Source organism: Pezoporus occidentalis, unplaced genomic scaffold, assembly GCF_034315485.1.
Source record: "Pezoporus occidentalis ecotype Australia unplaced genomic scaffold, CSIRO_AGI_Poc_V1 ctg1312, whole genome shotgun sequence".
Classification (NCBI taxonomy): Eukaryota; Metazoa; Chordata; class Aves; order Psittaciformes; family Psittacidae; genus Pezoporus; species Pezoporus occidentalis.
The window spans coordinates 1-22,501 of record NW_026913118.1 but is presented as its reverse complement, the minus strand read 5'-3'; the positions used below and the strand labels follow the sequence as shown (position 1 = coordinate 22,501).

Below are 22,501 nucleotides of genomic sequence, written 5' to 3'. Positions count from 1 at the left end.
CCGGGTAGGTCCCACATCCCCTTCCCCCCCCTTTCCTTGTCCCCCCCCCAGCTCCCATCCCGCTGCCTCCTCCCCCTCCCTCTGCTCCTCTTGCAGCCCCCGAGGGCCAGAATGGGAACGGGGCCCCCCCCGCGCACCCCCCCAGCGGCCGCATCACCCGCAGCCAACCCGGGCACCCCCCGCTCAGCAACGGCAAAGAGACGCGGAGGAGCAGCAAGAGATAACGGGGCCCCCCCCCGCCCCCCCCCTGCCTTTGGGGGGGGTTAATAAAGGTTGAGCCCCTGCCGCTGCCTCTGCCCCATTGCAGGGTCCATCCCCGCACCGCGCCCTTTAAGACCCCCCCCCATCCATGCGTGGCCCCTCCCTGATGGGAGCAGCCCCACGGTGACCCTTGCCCCCCCCCGGGTTGGGTGCAGCGAGCGCGGTGCAGGTGAGGAATGGGGGGGGGGGGGGGGTGATACCGGTACCGCGGAGCGATGGGGGGGGGGACCACGCACCCCAAGTTGGGGGGGGGGAGGAGGCAGCACTGGGGGCTATGGGGCGGTGATGGAGGGGTCGCAGCCCCATGGATTGGGGGGGGGGTGGTGGTGGTGGCAGCGCCGTTCTCCCCCCAATGGTCAAACATTAACCGGGCCCCCCCCTTCCCCTCCGCGTTGTCCCCGCAGCCCCCATGGGCGGCCGCGGGCTCCTGGTGCTGCCGCTGCTGCTGGCGCTGGGGAGCGCGGAGCACGGGGGGTACCTGCGGCGCCTCTTCGGGCACTACGGGGGGGCCAACGGGACGCTGCCGTCCGAGGGCCTGGCGCGGCTGCTCGGGAGCCTGGGGCTGGGCCGGGTGCGGGTGGTTCGCATCCAGCACGAGGAGCTGGGCCACGGCCACGTCAGCCACCTCGACCTGCTCGAGGTGCAGGAGGAGCGGCACCGCCACCGCCACCCGCTATGGGAGCACGGCGGGGACCCGGCCCCCGGCAGGTACCGCGGCCCCATCCGGCCCCGATCCTCCCCTTCCGTTCCCTTCCGTGCTGCTCCGTGGACTCACCCCGCGCTCTGCCCCGCAGCCCCCGACCCACGCGGGCTCAGAGCACCCTGAAGCCGGGACCCACCGAGAGCCGTGGGGCCCCCCCGGTGCCGGGGCTGAGCCTGCTCGGGAGGGTCCTGGGCTTGGAGCCCTCCGGCGCTGAGCACCTGAACCACGACGTGAGCAGGGATCCGGGGGGGTTTGGGGGTTCGGTGTCACTATGGGGGTGTCCCCCCCTTGTGTCCCCCCCCATGGCCGCTCATTGCCGGCCCCACAGTGCCTCAACGTGAGCCAGCTCCTGGTGAGCGTGGGGCTGGAGGCGGCGGCGCAGCTCACCCCGGAGCAGTTCTCGCTGCTCTGCCCGGCCCTGCTCTACCAGATCGACAGCAGGGTCTGCATCCAGCACAGCGACGACGTGGAGCTGCCCCCCCCCGGGGGGGGCCCGTGGGCAGGTAACCCCCACACCGGGGCCCTGACCCTGCTCCCCGGTCCCTCAGAACCCACCCCTGCGGCCCCTGTACGGGCAGCTCCATCCTGTGATGCCCCATCCCTGCATCCACCAGGGGCTGGTCCCTGAGCCCCTGGTCCCCCACCATCAGCTGGGACCCAGCGTCCCCATCCCGGGCTCCCCCACCCCTCCATCATCACTCCTGCATCTTGTCCCACCCCATCCTGCATCCTCACGTTCCTCCCTTTCCCCATGCCGCAGCACCCCATGTCCCATCCCTGGGTCCCCTGTACCTGCAGCCCCATCCTCAGGTCCCCGTGCTCCCCATCCCTGCATCCTTCAGTGTCTGGTCCTCGTATCCCTGCACCCTGAGCCTCTGGTTCCCCATCACCTGGACCCTGAGTGCCCTGTACCTGCATCCCCATCCCTGGCTCCGTCACCCCTCCATCATCATCCCTGCATCTTGTCCCCGTTCCCCACCACCCCATCCTTCACTGCCCGTCCCACATCCCCACCTTCCTCCCTTTCCCCATGTCCCAGCACCCCATGTCCCATCCCTGGCTCCCCTGTACCTGCAGCCCCATCCTCAGGTCCCTGTATTCCCCATCCCTGCATCCCCCAGGGTACGGTCCCCGTGTCCCTGCACCCTGAGGTCCAGGTCCCCCATCACCTGGGCCATGTGGGCTCTGTCCCTGCATCCCCATCCCTGGCTCCCCCGCATCCCCCCCGTCTCCTGTGCCCCATCCCCGCACCCCCCCGTTCCTCCCTTCCATCCCCGGCTCCTGCCCCGTCCCGCAGCGCTGGGCTGGGGGCTCTTGGCCGTCGCCTTCATCAGCCTCCCGTCGGCGGGGGCCGTGGCTCTCGTCCCGCTCCTGAGCCGCAGCTTCTTCCGCTCGCTCCTCGCCTTCCTGGTGGCCTTGGCCGTGGGGACGCTCTGCGGGGACGCCCTGCTCCACCTCTGGCCCCACGTAGGTACCGGAGCCCCCCGCGTTACCGGGGCCGCACGGGGAGGGCACCGGAGGCACCGGCTCTGAGCCGCGCATCCCCGGTGCCCAGGCGCAGGGGCAGCACCCGGAGGCGGCGGAGGCGGCTCCGGGACCCGCGGTGCTGCAGGGGCTGGCGGTGCTGGGCGGAATTTACCTCCTCTTCCTGCTCGAGCTGCTCCTGGGGATGCTGCGCCGGAGCCGCGAGGCCGCGGTGAGGGCCGGAGGCACCGGGGGTTGAGCGGGGGTGCGGGACTTGGGGCTTCCCTCCTCCCACTCCTCACCACCCCCGGGTCCGGCTCCGCACCCGACCCCTCGGTGGTGCCTTCAGCAGGGACCGACCCCGGATGCAGGCGCTGGGGTCCTGGCGCCGTTAAGAGGAGGTAAAACCGCCCCCCCCCCCCCCCCCGCTCCGGTACCGAGCAGCGGCCCCGGTCCCCGAGCCCACCCCCGGTGTCCCCCCGCCATGGCAGGGGCTGAGCCGCGGCCGGCGGCCCCGGAGGCGGAGCTGGAGCTGATGCCCCGCGGGGCCCCCCCCCACCACGGACACTCCCACGGCCCCGCGCTGCCCCCCGGCCCCGCGGCCGCAGACGTGGTGTGGATGGTGGTGCTGGGCGACGGGGTCCACAACCTGACCGACGGGCTGGCCATCGGTGAGGGGGGCACCGGGAGCGGGGTGCGTGGCGATAAGGGAGGCACGGGGGTAGGGATGCACAGGGATAGGGATGTATGGAGGCACGGGGATAGGGATGCACAGGACAAGGGATGCACAGGACAAGGGATGCACAGGGATAGGGATGTATGGAGGCATGGGGATAGGGATGCACGGGGGCAGGGATGCCCAGGACAAGGGATGCCCAGGACAAGGGATGCACAGGGATATAGACGCACAGGACAAGGGATACACAGCGATAGGGATGTATGGAGGCACGAGGATAGGGATGGACAGAGACAGGGATGCACAGGGATAGGGATGTATGGAGGCACGGGGATAGGGTTGCACAGTGATAGGGATGCACAGGATAGGGTTGCACAGTGATAGGGATGCTCAGGGATAGGGTTGCACAGTGATAGGGATGCACAGGGATAGGGTTGCACAGTGATAGGGATGCACAGGGACAAGGGATGCAGAATAGGGATGTATGGAGGCAGGGGATGGGTTGATGTAGGGATAGGGTTGCACAGTGATAGGGATGCACAGGGACAAGGGATGCAGAAAGGATAAGGATGCAGGGGATGGGGATGTAGGGGGACAGGGATGCACAGGAGAAGGCATGCATGGCTATAGGGAGGCACAGGGATAAGGATACACAAGGACAGGGATGCACAGGCGTAAGGATGCTCAGGGACAAGGGATGCACAGGCACAAGCGGTACCTGGTGCACCGGCGGCCGTGCAGGTCCGGCCTCAAGCTCCCTCCTCCCGCAGGTGCCGCCTTCTCGCACAGCATCCCCAGCGGGCTCAGCACCGCCCTGGCCGTGCTCTGCCACGAGCTGCCCCACGAGCTCGGTATGGTCCTGCCCCCCCCGAGCCCCCCGGTGGCCGTGGCCCCCCCCTCGAGCCCCCACGTTCCCCCCTCCATAGGCGACCTGGCCGTGCTGCTGCAGGCGGGCACGTCCCCGCGCAGCCTCCTGCTCCTCAACCTGCTCTCGGCTCTGCTCTCCTGCCTGGGGGCGGCGGCGGGGGCCGCCGTGGGGCAGAGCGCGGCTCATCTCACCCCATGGATCCTCACCCTCACCGCGGGCGTCTTCCTCTACGTGGCTTTGGCCGATATGGTAAGGGGGCAGCGGCGGGGCAGCCGTGGGGCAGCGGCGGGGCAGCCATGGGGCAGTGGTGGGGCAGCCATGGGGCAGCAGTGGGGCAGCCGTGGGGCAGTGGTGGGGCAGCCATGGGGCAGCGGCGGGCCAGCCATGGGGCAGTGGTGGGGCAGCCATGGGGCAGTGGTGGGGCAGCCATGGGGCAGTGGTGGGGCAGCCATGGGGCAGCGGCGGGCCAGCCATGGGGCAGTGGTGGGGCAGCCATGGGGCAGTGGTGGGGCAGCCATGGGGCAGCGGCGGGCCAGCCATGGGGCAGTGGTGGGGCAGCCATGGGGCAGTGGTGGGGCAGCCATGGGGCAGTGGTGGGGCAGCCATGGGGCAGTGGTGGGGCAGCCGTGGGGCAGTGGTGGGGCAGCCATGGGGCAGCAGTGGGGCCGGTGCTGACCCCGCTCTGCCCCAGCTCCCCGAGGCTCTGCGCCGCTCCGAGGACCCCGATGCGGGCTCGTGGGGCCGCTTCCTCCTGCAGAACGCGGGGTTCCTGCTGGGCAGCGGCACCATGATGGGCATCGCCTTGGCCGAGGGCCACGTCCGCGCCTGGCTGCAGCCCTGAGCGGCCCCGCTGCAGCCCCCCCCGGCACCGGGCATCGCCCCCCGCAGCATCCCCGGGGGGTTCATCCCCATCCGGTCCCTGCCTCCCCGCGGGGACGGGAGGGCTCCGGGGCGGACCCCGGCGGCGTTTCCCCTTCTCCGTCCCCTTGGACCGGGGGCCTCGAACAACGGCGTTTTAATAAACGGAACTGATTCAAACGAGGGCGCCGGGTCCCGGTTCCCCCCCCCCCGGTACCCCCTCAATAAGGAGCGAGGAGGACGCGGTTGCCACGGCAACGGCGGGATGCGAGGCCCCCGCCTCCATCCGTAACGACCAATCAGAAGAGGAGGCCACGCCCCCCGGCTCTGTCTACAGAGGCGGTGCTGATGCTTGGGGGGGGAACCCCCGATATAGGGGGTATGAGGGTAAGCACCCCACAAAATGACGTCAGCGATGACATCACACCACGCAACACCTCCCTTTCCCAACCGGAGGCACAGAGCGCCCGGTTTGGAGCTGTTATCCCCCCCCCCGGAGGTGGGGGCTGCCCAGGGACGGGATTTGGGGGTCCATGAGCAAGGCAGGAGCTGAGCGTCCCCCGATGCCCATTCAGTGCCCAGAGGAATCACCGGGGCCACGGGCGTGGTTCCGAGGAGGATGCCCAGGGTTGGGATGCGGGATGGGCACGGCAGGACCAGGACCGGCTCCGAGCATCATTCCCCTCCTCACAGCCTCTGGTTGGGGCAGCTCCAAGGCACCTTCACACCCACCCCCCCCCCAAGCCTTCCATCAGCTTTGGCCTCCTTCTGCTCACCCCAAACTTCACCCCCCGAACCGGCCACGTCTCACAGAGCCCGAGCTCAGGGAGGGGAAGAAGCCACCAGCATCCGGACGCGCTCCCGGCCCCATCCCAACCGGTGACTCCATCCTCATCCATCCCCCCCTGCCATGGATGCAGGGCTCGCAAGGCAGCAGCGGGTCCGTGGTACCCATGGGCTCCAAGGAGCAGCAACCCCTTGGGACCCAAGCGCAGAGCCCCACAGAAACACCCCTTAGGGCCCTCATCCCCCCCCCATGGAGAGCCCGGCGCCCACCTGGAGCTTTCCATGCGTTTCACTTTATTGGTTTCAAGTGGACGAACACTACCGATGGGACTGGGTCGAGTAAGGCTTTGTTCCTCTTGCGTCCCCCTCCTCGGGACCCACACACGAAACCGCTTTGCACGCACACGACGACACGGCAGAGGTTGGGGGGGGCTGTTGCTACCTGATGGGTGCTGAGGTCTGTCCTAGCTTCAAGACACACACACGTCGATGTGCAGGGGATACAGAGGTGCAGCATTTACACACAGGGATCGACACAGAGCTCGCTACAAGATGCCTTCAAAGCCCATAGGGATGCATCCCCCCACCCCACTGCAGCCACCCTGGCTCCATCCCCATCCATGGATGTGGAACTAAAGAGCAGGGATGCTGTTACCCTCCGCATCCCCGTTCCAAAGGTGATGCTTCCGCCTCCTCCCGGCTCTGTGGGATTTGGGGGGGGGGGGGGGGATGTTTTCTCCTTGCAAACGCACCCAGCAGTGCTGAGCCCGGCAGGATTGGGCCAGGAGAAGAGGTCTGAGCTCCTCGTGTCCTTGGAGAGAAACAGAAACAAGGGGAAGGAGGGAAGAGAAAAGGGAGAGAAGGAAAAAAGCCCCAAATCCGCGTGGCCGGGAGGGGAAGGGGTTGGATTTTCCTTTGGTTTCTTATTGAAGGCAAAGGGGAGCCTGCCCCCATCCCATTCCCACTGGGGTGCCCCCCTTGTGGTCCCTGCGGCCACAGGGCCCCGGGATGGAGCAGGAGCAGCTCCCCACAACCCCAACACCAGGATTGGCTTTGGGGTCCAGGATTAGGGGGGGGGGTGTCGGGGTCTCCCTCATTCCTCCCTTGCTCCGAGTGGTTGGAATGGGAAGATCAACCCCAACCCCAACCCCAACCCTAACCCTTGCTCCATGGTTTTGGGGGGCTTTGCTTTGCTTTTAGTGCTACTTTTACATGGCCCTCACCCCATTCCCGGTTTGGGGCTGCGGGAGATGCTCGGGGCCCCCCTGGCTCCATCCATCCCGGGCTAGGAGAAGGGAATGGCAGAGGGGAGGGGGGAAACCATCCAGAGCTCCACGTTTCACCTCACCTGCAGCTCAGGCCCAGCACCAACACCCCCCCCCCCCATCATTGAGCAATGGGGGGGTGAATTCCATTCAGTGCCCAATGGAGGCCGAGCCCCCCCTTTGCCCCCCCCCCGGCCCCTACATTCAGTGTTTGTCAGCAGTTTCTATGGCTCAGCAGTGGCAGTGCAAATCCACCCTGGATTGAGATGCAGTTGTGCTCTTGGGTTCGGCCTCCCTCAACACCCAGCTGCTCCCCATGGATTCTCCTCCCGTTTGGAACCCCAAACGGGACCAAAAATCAACCCAAAGACTCCCTCGCGCTCTTGGTCGCTCGCTTTATCCCATGGGATGCTAAAGGGAATCCAGACTCATGCTCGAACAAAAGTGCTTATTACTTGAAGCAAGTGCTTTGGACCAAGGGGGCGGAGAGAGACTTCCTTGGGTCCCCAGGTTGGGTGAGGTGGGGGGGAGCCGGGGGTCCAAGAGCTTGGAATAGCTTTGGGAATGGGGAGGGGGGGGAAGCCAAAAAGTCACTGCTTGGTGGGAGCGAAGCGGGAATGGTCCAACTTTGGCATGAAAGGGCCCTGGGGAGGGAGGGAGATGGGGGCACCCCGGAAGTTTCCCTCCGCCCCTCTTCACAGCGCCCCCGGATCTCGTGGCGCGCTAAAGGGATGCGCTAGGAGCAGACTCCTGGATGAGGCCTGGAATTGTCAAGCTGTGCGGTGCTGCCAGCGGGGTACCATGCACTTAAAGGAGAACAAGACCGGGGCCCGCGCCCGCCCCGCGCATCCCTGCCCCTGCCCACCCTCCCTCCCGCGCCCCAGGCCACGGCTGCGCTGCTGGAACCGACATCCTTCCTTCGGGGAAGCCCAAAAGGGGAAGGGGAGCGAGGGGAGAGCCCTCGCGAGCGAAGCGGGGCTCGGCGGGGGGAAGCCCTTACAGAGATCCCATTGATTGTCTCAGGGGCAGGGAACGCGGCGCAAGGAACAAGGCCAACGAGAGCGGAGCGGGACTGAGCAACCACACAACCACTGCTGAAGAACAGAGAGATGGAAAGGGGGGGGGAAGGAAAAGCAGCATTGAGCCACGCTCCAGCCCAAGGGAAAGGGTGCTGAGTCCCGGCCCGAGGCCCAGCAGGATGAGGCCAAGGGCGCGGATGGGAACGGCGGAGCCCTGGGAGCCGGGAGCAGCTCAGCCCCTCGTGCCCTCGGAGATGGGAGGCTCAGGACTTTGGCCCCATTGAACCCATTGAAGCGGGGAGGGTTGGGGTCGGCAGCGAGCAGAGGAGAGAAAGCGATGGCGGAATTCCTCCTGGGAAAGGGGAAGAGCGGGAGGCGGGCTCCATCCCTGTAAACAAGGCTCTGGGTCCAGTTCTCCGCCGCCCAGCACTGAGCAAGGATCTTCCCAAAGGATTCGGGGGGTTCAAGTTTCTTCCGGATGCGAACTGAGGTAACTCGGTGCAGAAGGGGCAACGCTCGCGCTCAAGCTCCAAGGGATGGGGTGGAGAAGGGGGGGGAAAGGGATCTCCCCATCGGCATAAACCTCTCGAGTGCTTCGCTGAACAAAGTGCGGGTTGGGCACGGGCCGGGAGGAGGGAGCTGAGATGGGCCCCGTGAAGGGAACGTGCTCATCCCCACCCAAAGGCCAAGCCTGAAACGTCCTATTTGGTTCGGAAGAGTTTGGCTTTGGTTCGAAGACAGCAACAGCGTGAAGGGGCCGCAGCAGCAGCACAGCCTCACCCCAAGAGAGCCCCTTCCCTCAGCATCCTCTCGGAATGAGGCTCAGGGTGGGAGGATGCAGGGATGCTCTGCTCCCTGCTCCCGGCCTGAGGGCACCCACGGCGGGGTGGGGGGGCTGCGGGTTGGGAAGGGCCAAGCTGATCCCTCTCTGCCGGCTCTCTGCATCCCAGTCTTTGGCTTTGAAGAGCCTCGTGGCCAGAGGGCTGCTCTGTGCACGTGGGAACGGTTACGGGGACCCCGAGCGGGCAAGAAGGGGGGAGAAGCCCCGACCCCAAAGGGAATAACATGGAGCAGTGCAACATCTGCCAGGGCCTCGAAGCTGCAGCGGGAATGGGATTCCTAAAGGTCCAAACCACCCCCCCCCCCCCCAAAATGAACACCACAATCACCCCACAAGCACGCCACGATGCTGCAGTAGAAAAATACACAGAGGTTTCCCCCGGCTGGGAGCAAGGGCTTTGAAGTGCATTTCTTGTCCTTCTGGAAAGGGGCAGGCTTTCGGAGAGGGGGGATTTTTTATGGATTTTGTTGGGTTTTTCCCCAAGGAAAATGCTCCTTTTCGCTATAAATAACTTCTTTTTTTTTTCTTCTCTCTCTCTAACTAAAAAAAGCAAACAGGGACTGGAACCTGGGCCAAGCCTCGATTCCTTGGATCTGACCCTCGGCCAGAGGCAGCAAAACCCAACCAAGAGAATCCCTAAAGTGCCTGGTAAAGGGGAGGGAGGCTCCAGCAGCGCATCCATAGCCTGGGCACGGGCTCGGGCAGCAGCACCCGTGCTGCTTACCCATGAGAGCTGCCTGAAGGGGAGCTCAGCGTCCCAGGTACAGTAGATCTGGATTCAAGTGTGTCTTGGAATGGGAGGATGAGCTTGGGAAGCGATTGCAAAGGGAGCAGCAGCTCCCACCCCCTACCCCCCACCCCCCCCCCATCACCCCACCAAGAGTTCAGGCTTCCCCATCCCGATGGATGGAGCGAGGAAGGGAACAAAGCAAAAACGGGGGGGGGACGGGGGAAGGGGATGACAGAAACCATCAGAACCAAAAGGTTTTGGGGGGGGGAGAAGGGGGGGGGGGGCAAACCCATCAGCACCCATCTCCCACCCTGAGCGCAGCAGGAGGAGGACGGGGCCGGGGATGGCATCATGGGCACATCCAGCGGGACGAGGCCGCGCTGAACTCTTGGCTCGGCCCCGGGGGGGGCCCTGCCCAGTCTTGTTCTCCTTTAAAGTGCCCTAGATGCACAGAACTCCTAAATAAATAGAATAAAGAGATCGGGTCACCCATCAGCTGCCGCTACTCCGAGTAGCAGCCGTCGAGGCCGATGGCGCTGGGCCGGTCCTTGCCGTAGGGGCAGGAGCTGCCGTTGGGCAGAGCCCCGCAGGCGGCCGTTTTGGCTGCGATGCCGCAGTTCTTGAGGAGGTTGAAGCTGAAGGAGCCGATGGTGTCCTTAGGGGGGAAAGGCTTCATGGTGGACAGGATAAGTGCCAGGCAGTCGGCGACGTCCTTGTTGGGAGCGCACGCCAAGGCTGGGGTATGACCTAGGGCAGAGGAGAGGGCTGAAGGAGCGGTGCCTGCCCCATGGGATGCGGGGGTCAGGGCAGGTTTCGTCCCCTGCTTGGGGATGAGCTTTGGCTTTAGACAGCAGGAATTGCGGGGCAGGAGCAGCAAGACACAAGCAAAAAGCCCCCGCAGCCCCGGCACCACAGGGATATTCCATAACTCCCGTTATCCTAGCACTTAACCCATGGATATGTAACTTATATTCCTCTTCAAAGATCAGCCCCGGACACATAACATATTCAGGGATATTAACTTATATTCCTCTTCATAATCCTAGCACTTAACCCATAGACTCCCTCTTCAAAGATTATCGTTATCCTAGCACTTAACCCATGGATATGTAACTTATATTCCTCTTCCAACACCCTACTCCCGTTATCCTAGCACTTAACCCATAGATATATAACTTATATTCCTCTTCCAACACCCTACTCCCGTTATCCTAGCACTTAACCCATAGATATATAACTTATATTCCTCTTCAAAGATCCTACTCCCGTTATCCTAGCACTTAACCCATAGATATATAACTTATATTCCTCTTCCCTAGCACTTAACCCATACATATGTAACTTACATTATCCTAGCCTAGCACTTAACCCATAGATATATAACTTATATTCCTCTTCCAACACCCTACTCACATTATCCTAGCACTTAACCCATAGACACAGAACTTATATTCCTCTTCAAAGATCCTACTCCTGTTATCCTAGCACTTAACCCATAGATATATAACTTATATTCCCCTTCCAACACCCTACTCCCGTTATCCTTGCACTTAACCCATAGACACATAACTTATATTCCTCTTGTAACATCCCATAACCTAAAGGCCCTGCAGCAGAGCAAGAACCCTGCTGGGAGGCAGAGCTTCAGGCCACAACAGCCACTTGCAGGGGAGTGAGTGGCTGAGCCCGGGCTGGGTTTGTGCCTTGGCAGCACCCGGAGGTGCAGCAGGGGAGGCAGGGATGCATTTCCAGGCTGTGGGACCTGGGAATGCCTCCCCAGGGCACCGCTCTCCTCACCTGCAATGCCCCAAGCTGAGAGGCACGGGAAGGACATGGAGCTGCTGCTGAGCGCTTCCCTGGGGAGCACCCAGTACCCATTGGGGACCCTCCACTGCCCCCCCCCAGCACCCGTGGGGAACACGCACCTTCTTCATCCACAGCCAGCACAGTGGCCCCTCTGCTGAGCAGGGCCTGCACCACGGCGGCCAACCCATTGCGTGCTGCGATGTGGAGCGGCCTGGGGGGAGCAGGACAAGGCAGGAGCATGAACCCAGGCAGGGCCACAGCATCCCAACCCCATGGACACGCTCCAGGCGTGGGGGCAGAGCGGCTGCAAAAGGACCTGGATGCATGGAGCTGTGCCCAGGCAGCCAGGAAGCCCCCAGCACCCCCTTGGCTGCTGCCACCATCCCCACTGCGTGTCCCCCCCCCCGGCACCCAGCAAAGCCAGCTCCTCCCCAGTACTCACATCTGCAGAGCACTGTTACTTGCATTGATAAGGCCAAGGTCTTGGGTTTCCCCCAGGATCAACAAGGCACACTTTTCATGGCCCTGGAAAGGAGAGCAGGATGCTCAGGGAGCACGAGCAGGAGCCCTGGGGCTGACCTGGAGCTGCCCCACTGGAATGGGGATGCTCAGGATACAGAAACGTTCCCTAAACCCAACCTCCCACAGGAGCCACCCCTTTGCTTTGGCAGGGCTTAGGAAGCCAAACTGCTGCCTCCTCCATCCCCTGCACCCCATGGATGTGCTCCCACCACGAGCCCAGAGCATCCTCAGGCCGTGCTCCAGCCGGAGCTGCTGGGAGCTGAGGGAGCAGCGCCTGCGGCTCTGCTCTGGATGAGACCCCTCTCAAGGGGCCGGTGGCGGTGAGCGCGGTGCCCACCTTGCTGCAGGCCAGGTGAAGAGCTGTGTTCTTGTTGACATCCAGCACAGTTATGTTGGCTTTCGCCTGGTACAGCAGGAACTCTGCAACGAGGAGGAGGGCGAAGGTGCTGTGGGGCAGGCGTGGGGCCGAGGCCCCAGAGCAGGCAGGCGGCCCCGCGAGGCTCAGCCCCACGCCGGGGAGCCCAGCACGCACCCACTGCTGCAGAGTGCCCCTTCTCGGAGGCCAGCATGAGCGGGGTCCTCCCCAGCTTGTCGGTCAGGTCCACCTGGGCCTGGTGGCGCAGGAGCAGCTGTAAACCATGGGTGTTGTCTGCAAAGGCAGCAGCGTGAAGGGGAGTCCTGGCGAGGCAAGAGATGGGGTGAGGAGGAGGCTGCAGGGGCATCGGGGTCCCTCCGTGCCAGGGGAAGGGAGCAGGGGGTCCCAGCCATCACCCAAGGCGAGGGGGCCACGAGGGAGGGCCGGGGGCCAGGCTGCGCTCACCTTCCTTTGGCATCTCTGCTATTCACAATCTTGGCACCCAATGCTTCCAGCAGCATCTCAGCAGTGCCATCCTGGTTGTTAATTCTGATGGTGGGGAGGAGAAGGGAAGGGAGACCAGGATTAAAGAGCATCGAGCCCACTGCAGCACGCTCCTGGGGTCGTTTAGGGTGAAAGAAGCCTTTTACCCCTCATGGTGCTCCCCAAACCCACCCCCTGCGTGCTCAATGGGGCTCCAGGTACCACCCTGAGGAGCTGCTGGTGCTGCCCTCACCGAGCCCTTGGTGGGAAGGGCAGGGTCTGGAGCTCCTCCGGGTCCCCTCTCCCCCAGCCCCCAGAGCAGGTCCCAGGTGCTGCTTACACTGCACAGTGCAATGGAGTAAAGGGGTTTCCTTCAAGGTACGCGAATGGGTTGTGTTCAAGTAACAATTCAAGACAATCTTCATGCCCTGCGGAGGGAAGAGGGGGCAGGAGAGCATTAGGGTTAGGTTACCTGAACCCGAACCCATCTGGCCCCGTCCTCACTTGGGGGACAGCGAGGAGGGGTGGAAGGTGCCCGGAGCAGCCTCAGCAATTCCCTGATCCCTCTTTTCCTGTCTCATTCCTTCCTTAAGGAGACCAAACCCCCCCCATCCTCGCTCCCAGGGGAGCCCTTCCCAAGCGGCTCAACACCGCCCCTCACCGCTGTAGGAAGCCCAGTGCATGGGGGAGAAGCCGCTGTAGTCGACCACGGCGTCCAGGGGGTCGGTGGAGAGCGCTGCCTGCAGCAGCGTCCGCAGCACCTCCAAGTGCCCGCAGGCCGAAGCGAAGTGGATCGGGGTCCGGCCCTTGAAGTCCCGGCACAGGACGAAGGCATCGTGGTCCAGCAGCGCGGCCAGGCAGTCCTCACAGCCCGTCACGGCCTGCACGCAGGGCACAGCACCACGGGGCCCAGCTCAGCCTCCAAGCAGCCGGCAGCGGGGAGGGATCCTGCCCCTCTGCTCTGCTCTGCGGGACCCCCCCCCCCGGCCCTGCGGTGCTGGGGGCCTCAGGGTAAGGACGTGGAGCTGGAGGGCAGAGGATGCTCAAGGGCTGGAGCAGCTCCCATAGGAGCCAGGCTGAGGACGTTGGGGCTGGGGAAGAGCAGCTTCCAGGGGCTGAAGGGGGGTGCAAGGATGCTGGGGAGGGACCTGCAGCAGGGAGTGGAGCGATGGGACAGGGGGTGATGGGTTCAGAGTGGAACAGGGGGAGTTCAGGTTGGACATGAGGAAGTTCTTCCCTGTGAGGGTGCTGGGGCGCTGGGATGGGTTGAACGGAGAAGGTTTGGATGCTCCATCGCTGGCAGTGCTCAGGGCCAGGTTGGAGCCCCCTGCTCCAGGGGAAGGTGTCGCTGGAACTGGATGACCTCAAGGCCTTTCCCAACCCAAAGCACTCCATGACTCCACGGAGCAACCCGCAGGAGGAGGAGCAGGGGCTCCGAGGGAACGCTCACCCCTCGGTGCAGCGCGGTCCTTCCCCTCTTGTCGGCCGCGTCGGCCGTGGATCCCTTCTCCAGCAGGAGATGGACACAGTCCACGTGGCCGTTCATGATCGCCAGCATCAGCGGGGTTCTGCAGCGGGGGAAGGCAGCAGGGAGGAGCAGGAGCTCGGCAGTGAGCGGGGCTCAGCCCCAGCCCCCCTGCGAGCGCGCTCGGCCCCGGCCGGACTCACTGGCCGTGGATGTCCATGACGTCGGTGATGTCCGCCCGCTCCCCGCTGTCTATGAGGAGGTGCAGGGAATCCGTGTTCCCGTTGGCAGCTGGAGGCACGAGGGAAGGGGGAATCACTCCTCTATGGACGGCTGGGGATGTCCCTGCCACCGGGAGCCGCATCCCGCCGGGACCCCGGCCCCGTGTGCCCGCCCTGCCCCTCACCTGCAGCGTGGAGAGGGGTCCACTTCCTCTTCCTCTCCTTGACCAGGGCCGAGGCGCCGTGGCTGGTGAGCACCTCCACGCAGTCGGTGGAGCCCCTCTCGGTGGCCAGGTACAGCGCCGTCCGCCCCTTGTGGTCCCGCACGTCCAGGTTCACCAGGGTCTCAGCGAGGGTCTTCAGGGCTTCACAGTGACCATTATAGGCCTGAGGACAAAGCACGCCGTGGCAGGGCCCTGCCTGGAGGAGCTGCACCCACCAATGCCCCCCTCTGGGTCCCTCCGTCACCTCTCGGTCCCTGACAAAGCCCTTGGCACATCAGGGACAGGAGGTGGCTCCCAAGGGGGGGTGATATCCCCAACCCAAGGGACGTGGAGCAGGGGCAGCACCTTCCCTCCTGCGCCCTGGTGCTGCAGGGACCAGCCTGGAGCCACCAGGACACAGCAGGACCCCCCCATAGCACCGGGGCTGGGCAGCCCTACTTACAGCTAAGTGCAAAGGGCTGACTGGAATGGTGCTTTCCACGTCCTCCAGGCAGTTGAAAGACATCTCCAGGAGCTGCAAGAGCACAGCACAAAGCCCACAGGTGACCCACGGGGGCTGGGGCTGGGGCTCTGCTTAGGGAAACTGCTCATCTGCTTCACAGGGTTTCACCATGGGGCCCACAGCAAGGCCCTGCAGCCGGTTCTGAGGTCCTGCAGGAGCTCTTCCTTGGCCCTCAGGCAGGGGCACCCCCAAAAAGCCCTTTCCCCCTCTCCTCCACGGCCTTCCCAGCACAACAGCTCCCACTGCTTTACCCCAGCCCTGCCTTGCCCCTAACCCCAGCCCCACGGGATGCTCTCCTGCAGCTCACTCACCAGCTCCAGGTTCTGCCTGTTGCCGTAGGCTGCTGCGTAGTGGACAGCGGTGTATCCCTGCTTATCCCGCAGGGACGGGTCAGCACCATTATCCAGCAGGAATTCCAAACAACTGCAACCAGCAAGGGCAAGGGGAAAGGCTGAGCTACGCAGGGTTGAGCTCAGAGGAGATGCTGTGGTCACCCCCCCCATCCCCAAGGCATGGAAGTGAGGACCAGGATGCAGTGAGCCCATCAGACCCCAGGGCTCAGCAGATGGGAGGTGCTCCCAGCGTCCCCAGGCAGGGAAGAGAGGGGCACAGCCACCAAGTGCCACTCACAAGAACGCTTCCTTCATCCTGGACTCCTTCAGTGGCTCCTCCTCAGTGTCGTGGCTGGGTCCTGAATGAGTCTCTGCTCTGGAAGGGCAGGGACCAGGCTCTGTTTGCTGCCACCACCCAGCCCCAGCAGCAGGGAGGAGGCCAGGGCACAGCCGAGCCCGCGGAGGGGCCGGAGCAGCACGAGGGGCCCCCCACCTCCTGTACGTGTCCGAAGCAGCAGCGTAGTGTAAGGGGGTGCAGCCTTTGCAGTCAGCCTCGTTGACGCTGGCTCCTGCTGTCACCAGGGTCACCGTACACTGGTAGCTGCCGTTGGCGGCTGCGTAGTGCAGTGGGGTCCTGGCAAAGGGCAGGGAGAAGGGGCTCAGCACCAAGCCTGGCAGCAAAGGCAGGAGCTGGGGCCAGAGCTGGACCCTTTGGGGTGGGACAGGGGGAAGGAAGCAGCAGCAGGCACCCAATGGGGCTGGATTGTGCCTCTCGGGCTGCTCCGGGGCCTCCAGCACGCTCACCTCCCAAACTTATCCCTCCTCCTCAAGTCAGCACCGCTGCTCAACAGCAAGTTAAGACATTCAACGTTCCTGCAGGAGGAAGGTGGAGGGGGGGGTTACACACCACGGGGACACCGGCTCCTTGTCGTAGCCGTGCCGCAGCGCGGCTCGGAGCCGCCTCTGGGCTGGGGGCTGCACACACAAAGCTCTTCCCCAGGTCCTCGGGAGGACTCGAGCCCTCGGCAGCATCACTGCAGCCACGTTCCCCCTCTCACAGCCCCACTTCCACCCCTGGGCCATCAGCTCAGGAGCCCTTTAGGAGCCGAGGGGGTGTTTCAGCCCCTTTAAAGATGGGTGAAGAGCCAGAGAGGGGGTGATGGGATGAGTCAAACAGAACACGGCCCAAAGGCTCCCTTTCCACCCCGGGGCTCTGACCGCAAGAACCCTGCACTGGGCAGGGAGGGGGGCCCTGGTTTGGGGCAAGGGGGGGGGATGATGCAGAGCTCACCCCCCCGAAGCAGCAGCGTGGAGGCAAGTCCTGCCGAGGTTGTCAGGCGTGTTGATATCGAAGCCTGCAGACAGCACGTGCTCGTTGCTCAGCGAGGACACGATGCTGTACAACTGACCTGTGGGGAGGCAACGGAGCAAGGAGGGTCGGGGTGGGGGGTGGCCCCCCATCCTGTGCCCCCCCCTCCATGGCAGGAGGAGCCCTTCACTGACCTGAGGAAAGCAGCTTGCGACAACAGTCGGAGAACCCAAAGAGAACAGCTAAGTGCAGGGGGAACATGTCGTGGATCCCACGCCTGCAGGGAGGAGGAGGAGGAGGAGGAGGAGGAGGGAGGGCGGCACGGGTCAGCCCAGCCTTCCCGCAGCCTCCAGCCCAGAGGAGCAGGAATCCCCCTCCCTACCTTGCAGTGTCAGCACCATTCGTCATCAAAGTACTTATTAGCAGCTCGTGGCCATATCTAGCAGCAACGTGGAGGGGGGTATTGCCGTATTTGTCAGCGCAGTCGATCTCGCTGCCTGCAAAGGAGACGCCGAGCGGGGCTCTGCTGCATCCCCACATGGGTGCTGACCCAAACCCGGCCTCCCCCTTGCTCCAGGACGAGGGGATGCTCCCGGCCCGGAGGAGCCCGGCTGAGGGCAGGGGCAGTGCCAAGCACTGCAGCAGCACTGCCTTTGGGGCTGTGACCTGCCTGGAATGGCAGCGCCTTGGCTGTGCACTTGGCTGCCCTTGAGGGCACAGGGCTGGTAACCGGAGAGGCCCCGAGCTCCGGAAGCAGGGGGAGAGGCGGGGGCCAGCACTCACCGTTCTGGATGAGGATCTGCGAGCGCGTGAAGCGGCCGTGGATGGCAGCCATGTGCAAGGGGCTCTTCCCTTCCTTACTCTGTGGGGAGCAGAAGCCCCGTCAAGGCCTTCCCATCGCCCTCCCCTTCCTCCCCTACCCCTGCTGCCCCCCAGCCCGCACCTGAAAGTTGACGTCGGCGCCGTTGTTCACCAGGAGCTCGAGGCACAGGGCCCCGTTGGTGGAGACGGCAGCAAAGTGCAGGGGGGTGAAGCCCTTCTCGTTGGGCTGGTTGACGTTGGCGCCGTAGTTGACCAGCTCATTGGCCACGGCGTCCTGGCCCATGTAACAGGCGATGTGGAGGGCGGTGTTCCCGAAGGTGTTGGGCTCATCGATCTAAGGCAGCGACAAGAGACAAGCCCCGTGGCATGGGGGGCTCCAGAAGCACCCGGAGCCTTCAGGGCCTGCACCCCGAGCTCCTACCTCGACCCCCAGGCGCAGGAGGTGCCGCACGACCTCCACCTGGCCGCTGGCGGCCGCCGTGTGCAGCAGGGTGTAGCCCTTCTTGTCCTTGCACATCACATCGGCCCCCCGCGCCACCAGCAGCTTCAGCACCTCCAAATGCCCTGCGGAAAGGAGCAGTGAGAGCCAGGGAGAGCGAAGCCCCAGCACCCCAAAGAAGGGGGAGCCCCAAGCAGGGGATGGGTTGGAAAGGACGTTAAGGTCAGCCAGGTCCGTGATGATGGGTGAGGAGGCCTCACGCTGGACCCAAGGCTCCAACCTGGCCCTGAGCCCTGCCAGCGATGGAGCATCCAAACCTTCTCCATTCAACCCATCCCAGCGCCCCAGCACCCCCACAGGGAAGAACTTCCTCATCTCCAACCTGAACTCCCCCTGTTCCACTCTGAACCCATCACCCCCTGTCCCATCGCTCCAGTCCCTGCTGCAGGTCCCTCCCCAGCATCCTTGTACCCCCTTTCAGCCCCTGGAAGCTGCTCTTCCCCAGCCCCAACATCCTCACCCTGGCTCCATACGGGAACGCACAAGAACACGGGACGAGCACCCAACATGATCCCCATGGGGAAAACCTACCCAGGAAAGCGGCCCAGTGGATGGGCTGCCGGTCCTTCTTGTCGCAAGTGCTCAGGCTGGCCCCTTTGTTCAACAGCAGGTTCACCATCTGCATGGGCAGAGGCAATGAGCGGGGCCCTGGGGCCGTGGGGCGGGCAGGGCAGGGCTGGGGGGGTGCCCACCTCGAGGTGGCCGCTGTGCACGGCGTGGTGCAGCGCCGTGCGGCCCGTGCGGTCAGCCACGTTGACGGTGCTCAGCAGCGGGACCATGGCCTCCACGCACTTGGTGGCCCGGTTGGCGGCGGCCACGTGCAGCGGGGTCTGCCAGTGCTTGTCGCGGGCGTTGACGTCCGCCGAGTGCTTCAGGAGGAGGTGCAGGGCCTTCTGCAAGGAGCACAGGGGAAAGGAAAGGGGCTGGAACGCGGGCGGCTGCGGCTCTCCGGCGGCATCTCCCTGCCTGCTCCCGAAGGAAAGGACCCGTTTCCTTTCCTGCCTTCGGGCCCTGGTTCCGTGCTTTCCCCTTAAAAGGCTCTGGGAGTGAGGAGGGAGAAGGGATCTTCCCCACGTGAATCCTCCAGGCTGGAGCCTGGTGGCTGTGGGACCTGCACGAGGCACCCTGGAGCCCCGTCGCAGCTCTTCCCTCCCAGGGCTGGGTGAATGGGTGGGCATCACCTAAACCCAGCGCTGCCAGGAGCAGGATGCGGGCAGGAATCCCTCTGGAGCCGCTGGAACAGCCTCAGCGCCCTGAGCTCCTGTGTTCAGCGAGCCCAGAAGTGTCCCAGCACACAAACCCCTTCAGCAGAGGCTCACACCCACCCGTGCCCCGTCCCACGGCTGCTGCCCACTGAGCCCATGCTCAAGTGACACGGGATGCAGGCGAGAACAAGGAAAGCTTCCCAATGGGATGTGTGGAATCAGCTCCCGAAGGGAAGGGGGAGAAGAGCCCCACCACAGCCTGGATCAGCCCCTGGGGAAGGAGGAAACGCAGCTCCCCAGGCACGGAGCAGCGCTGAGGGTGGGAAGGATCCTACCTCGTGGCGAGAGGCGGCCGCGCGGTGCAAGGGCGTGAGCCAAACCGTGTCCTTGGCGTTGACGTTAGCACCTATGGGAGGAGTGGGGAGGGGGTCAGGGCATGGAGAGGAGCCCCACGGCAGCAAGGGGGGGGGGCTTGGGGAGAGCCAGGCCCTGGGATGGGCCAAAGGAAGCACTGGGAGCCGGGGCTGGGACCATGGTGTGGGGTCCAGAGCCAAGGGGCAGCTCCGCTCCTTGCTTTAGGACAAGGATTCCGGAGGCACAGACCCAATGGTTCCTGGTGGGATCCGAGGGGAGAGGCCAGATCTAACGCAGGGCATCAGGTAGGGAAGGTGGCAAAGCACTCGCGTCCCGCACCCCCAGCGCCTCTGGGGCCCTGTGCTGCTGAGAGCTCCCCCCCAAAGGCACGAGCGGCCCAGCCCGGGGCACCCAAGGGTGCTCTGCAGCCCTGAGAGCAGAGCAGGGCACGAAGGCGCCTTGGAGGCAGCGCCAGCAGCCAGCCAGGCCCCCCGGCCTCTACCTGACAGGATGAGGAGCTCGAGGATCGCGACATCTCCCAGGTAGGCAGCAGCGTGCAGCGGCGTTCGGCGCTCTTGGTCCTGAGCAGGGACGGAAGGAACGGGAGGCGGGGATGAGCCTGGGGGGCAGGGAGCTCCCTGCCCCGCTCCAGCCCCTCCTGCGTGCAGCGTCCCGGGATGGGGACAGGGAGAAGCTGCTTCAAAGCCACCACCTCCTGCGCGTGGAGGGCAGAGCTGAGGCGAGCGGGGTGCGACCACGGCTCCTCAGCCCATCCCACAGCCACCCATAAGGGCTGCAGGGTCCGGGTGAGCCGAGGTGGGATCTGATCTGAGCCCGGGCACCTCCCGGGCTGGGGGCTCAAGCCCTGCCTGAGGCTTTCCTCAAGGAACACCCCACGGATCAAAGGCAGGAAGCGAACACGAGGAGCACGACGCGGTCCCAGCCCCGGGTTTGGGGGTTTGGGCACGGAAAACCCAAGGAATTGCTCTGCATTAGGTTAAAATCTGGCAAATTGAGGGGGGGAATGAGGGTTTGGTACCAGCTCGCGCTGCACAAGGAGGGAGGATGGGGAAGTGGCACCCAGCCGGCAACAAGAGCATCCCTAAGGCTTGCGCATGGAACGGGACCAGCTGGGGGTCTCTGTGCATGGGAAGGACCCGGAGCACGGCCAGAGGGGAGGGCAGCACCCACCAGGACATTGATGTTCTCCTTCTGGTTCAGCAAGGACCTCACCTCCTCTACATCGCGGTTGAAGATGGCTTGGACCAGAGGAGGCTGCGAAGGGGACGGGGAGCACGCGTGAGGGTGGCTGCAGGGGGGCAGCTTCAACCCGAGCTCCCAGCTCCCCTCGGCCACGTTAAAGCCGTTCCTTCCCCCTTGTCCTGCTCCTGCATCCCTCGCCCAAAGCCGCCCTCCAGGGGTCCCGGGGCTGCTCTGAGCTCTCCCTTGGAGCCGTTTCCACGGGGCTGGGAGCGCGGCATCCCCAGCACAGCCCCCAGTGGGTTTCTCCCGAGCTCCCGGAGGGGGATGCTCCCCGCATCCCAGCAGCTCCACACCGGGAACCCCCGGGGTCAGAGGCAACGCCTGAGTCACGGCCCTGGAATGCAGCGGCCTCAGCACCGCTGCTGGATGCTGAACCCCGGCGCAGGGAAGGGGTCCCGAGGGGTCCCGGTGCCCCCGTCGGTGCGAGGGCTGCAGCGGGGCCGGGTCACCATAAAGGAAAGCGAGGAGGGAGCCCCACCGGAGCCTGGAATCCAGCCCCGTGCCCGGGGCCGGCAGCGCCCAGCTCCCGCATCCGAGCGGGTCTCCATGGACCACGGAGCCACGAGCGGGAGCATCCGGACGAGCTCCCCCGGGCCGGGGATGCTCGGGAACGGCGGCTCCCGAGCGAGGCCTCGCAATGGCAGGGACGGGATCCGGCGCTCCCGCACCCCGAACCCACCCCCAAAGCCCACAGGGGTCCCCCCTGCACCCGGGGCCGCTGCCTCAGCGCGGGGGATGGGGGGGGGGCACGGCCGAGGCTCCGGTCCCGGCTCCCATCCGCGCTCCATGGACCGGGGGATGCCCCCGGCCCGGAGCGCGGGTCCCGGCCGCAGCGAGCAGCGGGGCCGGGCGGGGAGGCCCCAGCGCTGGGAGCGGGCCCCGGGCGGGAGCCGCGGCCTGGGGCGGCGGCTGAGGCCGGGCCCGCACTAGGCCGCGCATCCCCGGGCTGGCGTAGCGGCGCGGCCGGGCAGGGCGCGGGGCCCGCGGGGCGGGCGCGGTTGGCGGTACCTGGTCCGTGATGCTGAGAATCCCCATCTCGGGGCCGCCCTCAGCGCGCAGCTCCCGGCATCGGGCTCCGGCCGCGGCGGCTCCGCTCGGGCGGCTCTGGCGGGGCGGGGAGCGCCTGGGCCCGCCCACAGCTCGGGGAGCGGCCGGGCCGCAGCGCCGCCGCCGGCCGGGAGCGCCGGGTGCGAGCCGGGCCCCGAGCCCCAGCCCCAGCCCCGGCCACCGCCGGGGTCCCCCCGCCCCACGGGCGCCGCTGCGAGCCCCGGTCACTGCCCAGCGCGGGCGGAGCCGTGCCCGTGTGCGGGGCCCATCCCCACGGCTGGGAGCGGCCGTCGATGGCAGCAGCCACGTGCGCGGGTGTCACGGGGCACCGGGCACGGCCTCGGGGCCGCCCCGCACGGTGCAGGGGGGGGAAGGCGACGGCCGGGCCCCGGCGCTCCCGTCCGGTACCGGCACCGGGCACGGGGCTGGAACCCCCCACCCACCGCGTCCTGCGGGGTGAACGCGGGGCTCCCACGGGGAGCGGGGCCCCGGGGCCCGGGAGCGGGGAGGGAGAGAGGGAGGGGGGGGTCCCACCGGGGCTCCCCTCGGAGCCGCCCCCGGGTCCCGGTTGCCCCCGGTTGCGCCCCCACCGGAACTACAGCTCCCATCACCCCCCGCGCG

At 65.5% G+C, this 22,501-nt stretch overlaps 2 protein-coding genes and 1 long non-coding RNA gene across 3 annotated transcripts; 1 reads left to right on the top strand and 2 right to left on the bottom strand.

Moving 5' to 3' along the window:
* The first annotated feature begins 639 nt into the window (after window positions 1-639).
* On the top strand, window positions 640-4,820 carry LOC134158710 (zinc transporter ZIP5-like). Its single transcript, XM_062608922.1, has 10 exons — window positions 640-968; window positions 1,034-1,194; window positions 1,293-1,467; window positions 2,262-2,431; window positions 2,520-2,660; window positions 2,781-2,829; window positions 2,920-3,099; window positions 3,875-3,955; window positions 4,031-4,221; window positions 4,664-4,820. Exons 1-10 carry the CDS (start codon window positions 671-673, stop codon window positions 4,811-4,813), a joined length of 1,596 nt encoding a protein of 531 aa, XP_062464906.1. The 5' UTR covers window positions 640-670; the 3' UTR covers window positions 4,814-4,820.
* Window positions 4,821-5,893: 1,073 nt separating this feature from the next.
* LOC134158708 (uncharacterized) lies at window positions 5,894-7,176 on the bottom strand. The gene is made up of 2 exons (XR_009962877.1): window positions 7,084-7,176; window positions 5,894-6,427 (listed from the first exon to the last, which is right to left on the bottom strand). It is a non-coding gene; the product is annotated as an uncharacterized LOC134158708 (long non-coding RNA).
* Window positions 7,177-9,945: 2,769 nt separating this feature from the next.
* On the bottom strand, window positions 9,946-21,998 carry ANKRD52 (ankyrin repeat domain 52). The gene is made up of 28 exons (XM_062608921.1): window positions 21,842-21,998; window positions 20,762-20,845; window positions 20,073-20,151; window positions 19,552-19,622; window positions 18,704-18,904; window positions 18,543-18,630; window positions 17,934-18,076; window positions 17,634-17,846; window positions 17,474-17,552; window positions 17,073-17,187; window positions 16,885-16,967; window positions 16,673-16,790; window positions 16,186-16,254; window positions 15,875-16,015; window positions 15,680-15,757; window positions 15,361-15,472; window positions 14,990-15,061; window positions 14,509-14,710; window positions 14,306-14,393; window positions 14,088-14,205; window positions 13,299-13,518; window positions 12,978-13,065; window positions 12,620-12,703; window positions 12,332-12,477; window positions 12,137-12,219; window positions 11,720-11,802; window positions 11,397-11,488; window positions 9,946-10,218 (listed from the first exon to the last, which is right to left on the bottom strand). The coding sequence occupies exons 1-28, from the start codon at window positions 21,866-21,868 to the stop codon at window positions 9,974-9,976; spliced, it is 3,222 nt and encodes a 1,073-aa protein (XP_062464905.1). The 5' UTR covers window positions 21,869-21,998; the 3' UTR covers window positions 9,946-9,973.
* Window positions 21,999-22,501: the final 503 nt, after the last annotated feature.

Bases quoted from the DNA above. Each gene is read 5' to 3' on its own strand.
- ANKRD52 (XM_062608921.1), bottom strand. From the start codon at position 21,868: ATGGGGATTCTCAGCATCACGGACCAG. The intron at 17,847-17,933 runs GTAGGAGCTCGG...TCGCTGCCTTAG, and splicing joins TCCTGCGCCTGGGGGTCGAG to ATCGATGAGCCCAACACCTT. The intron at 13,519-14,087 runs GTGAGCGTTCCC...CCCTGCGTGCAG, and splicing joins GGACCGCGCTGCACCGAGGG to GCCGTGACGGGCTGTGAGGA.
- LOC134158710 (XM_062608922.1), top strand. From the start codon at position 671: ATGGGCGGCCGCGGGCTCCTGGTGCTGCCGCTGCTGCTGGCGCTGGGG. The intron at 1,195-1,292 runs GTGAGCAGGGAT...CCGGCCCCACAG, and splicing joins CTGAGCACCTGAACCACGAC to TGCCTCAACGTGAGCCAGCT. The intron at 3,100-3,874 runs GTGAGGGGGGCA...CTCCTCCCGCAG, and splicing joins GACCGACGGGCTGGCCATCG to GTGCCGCCTTCTCGCACAGC.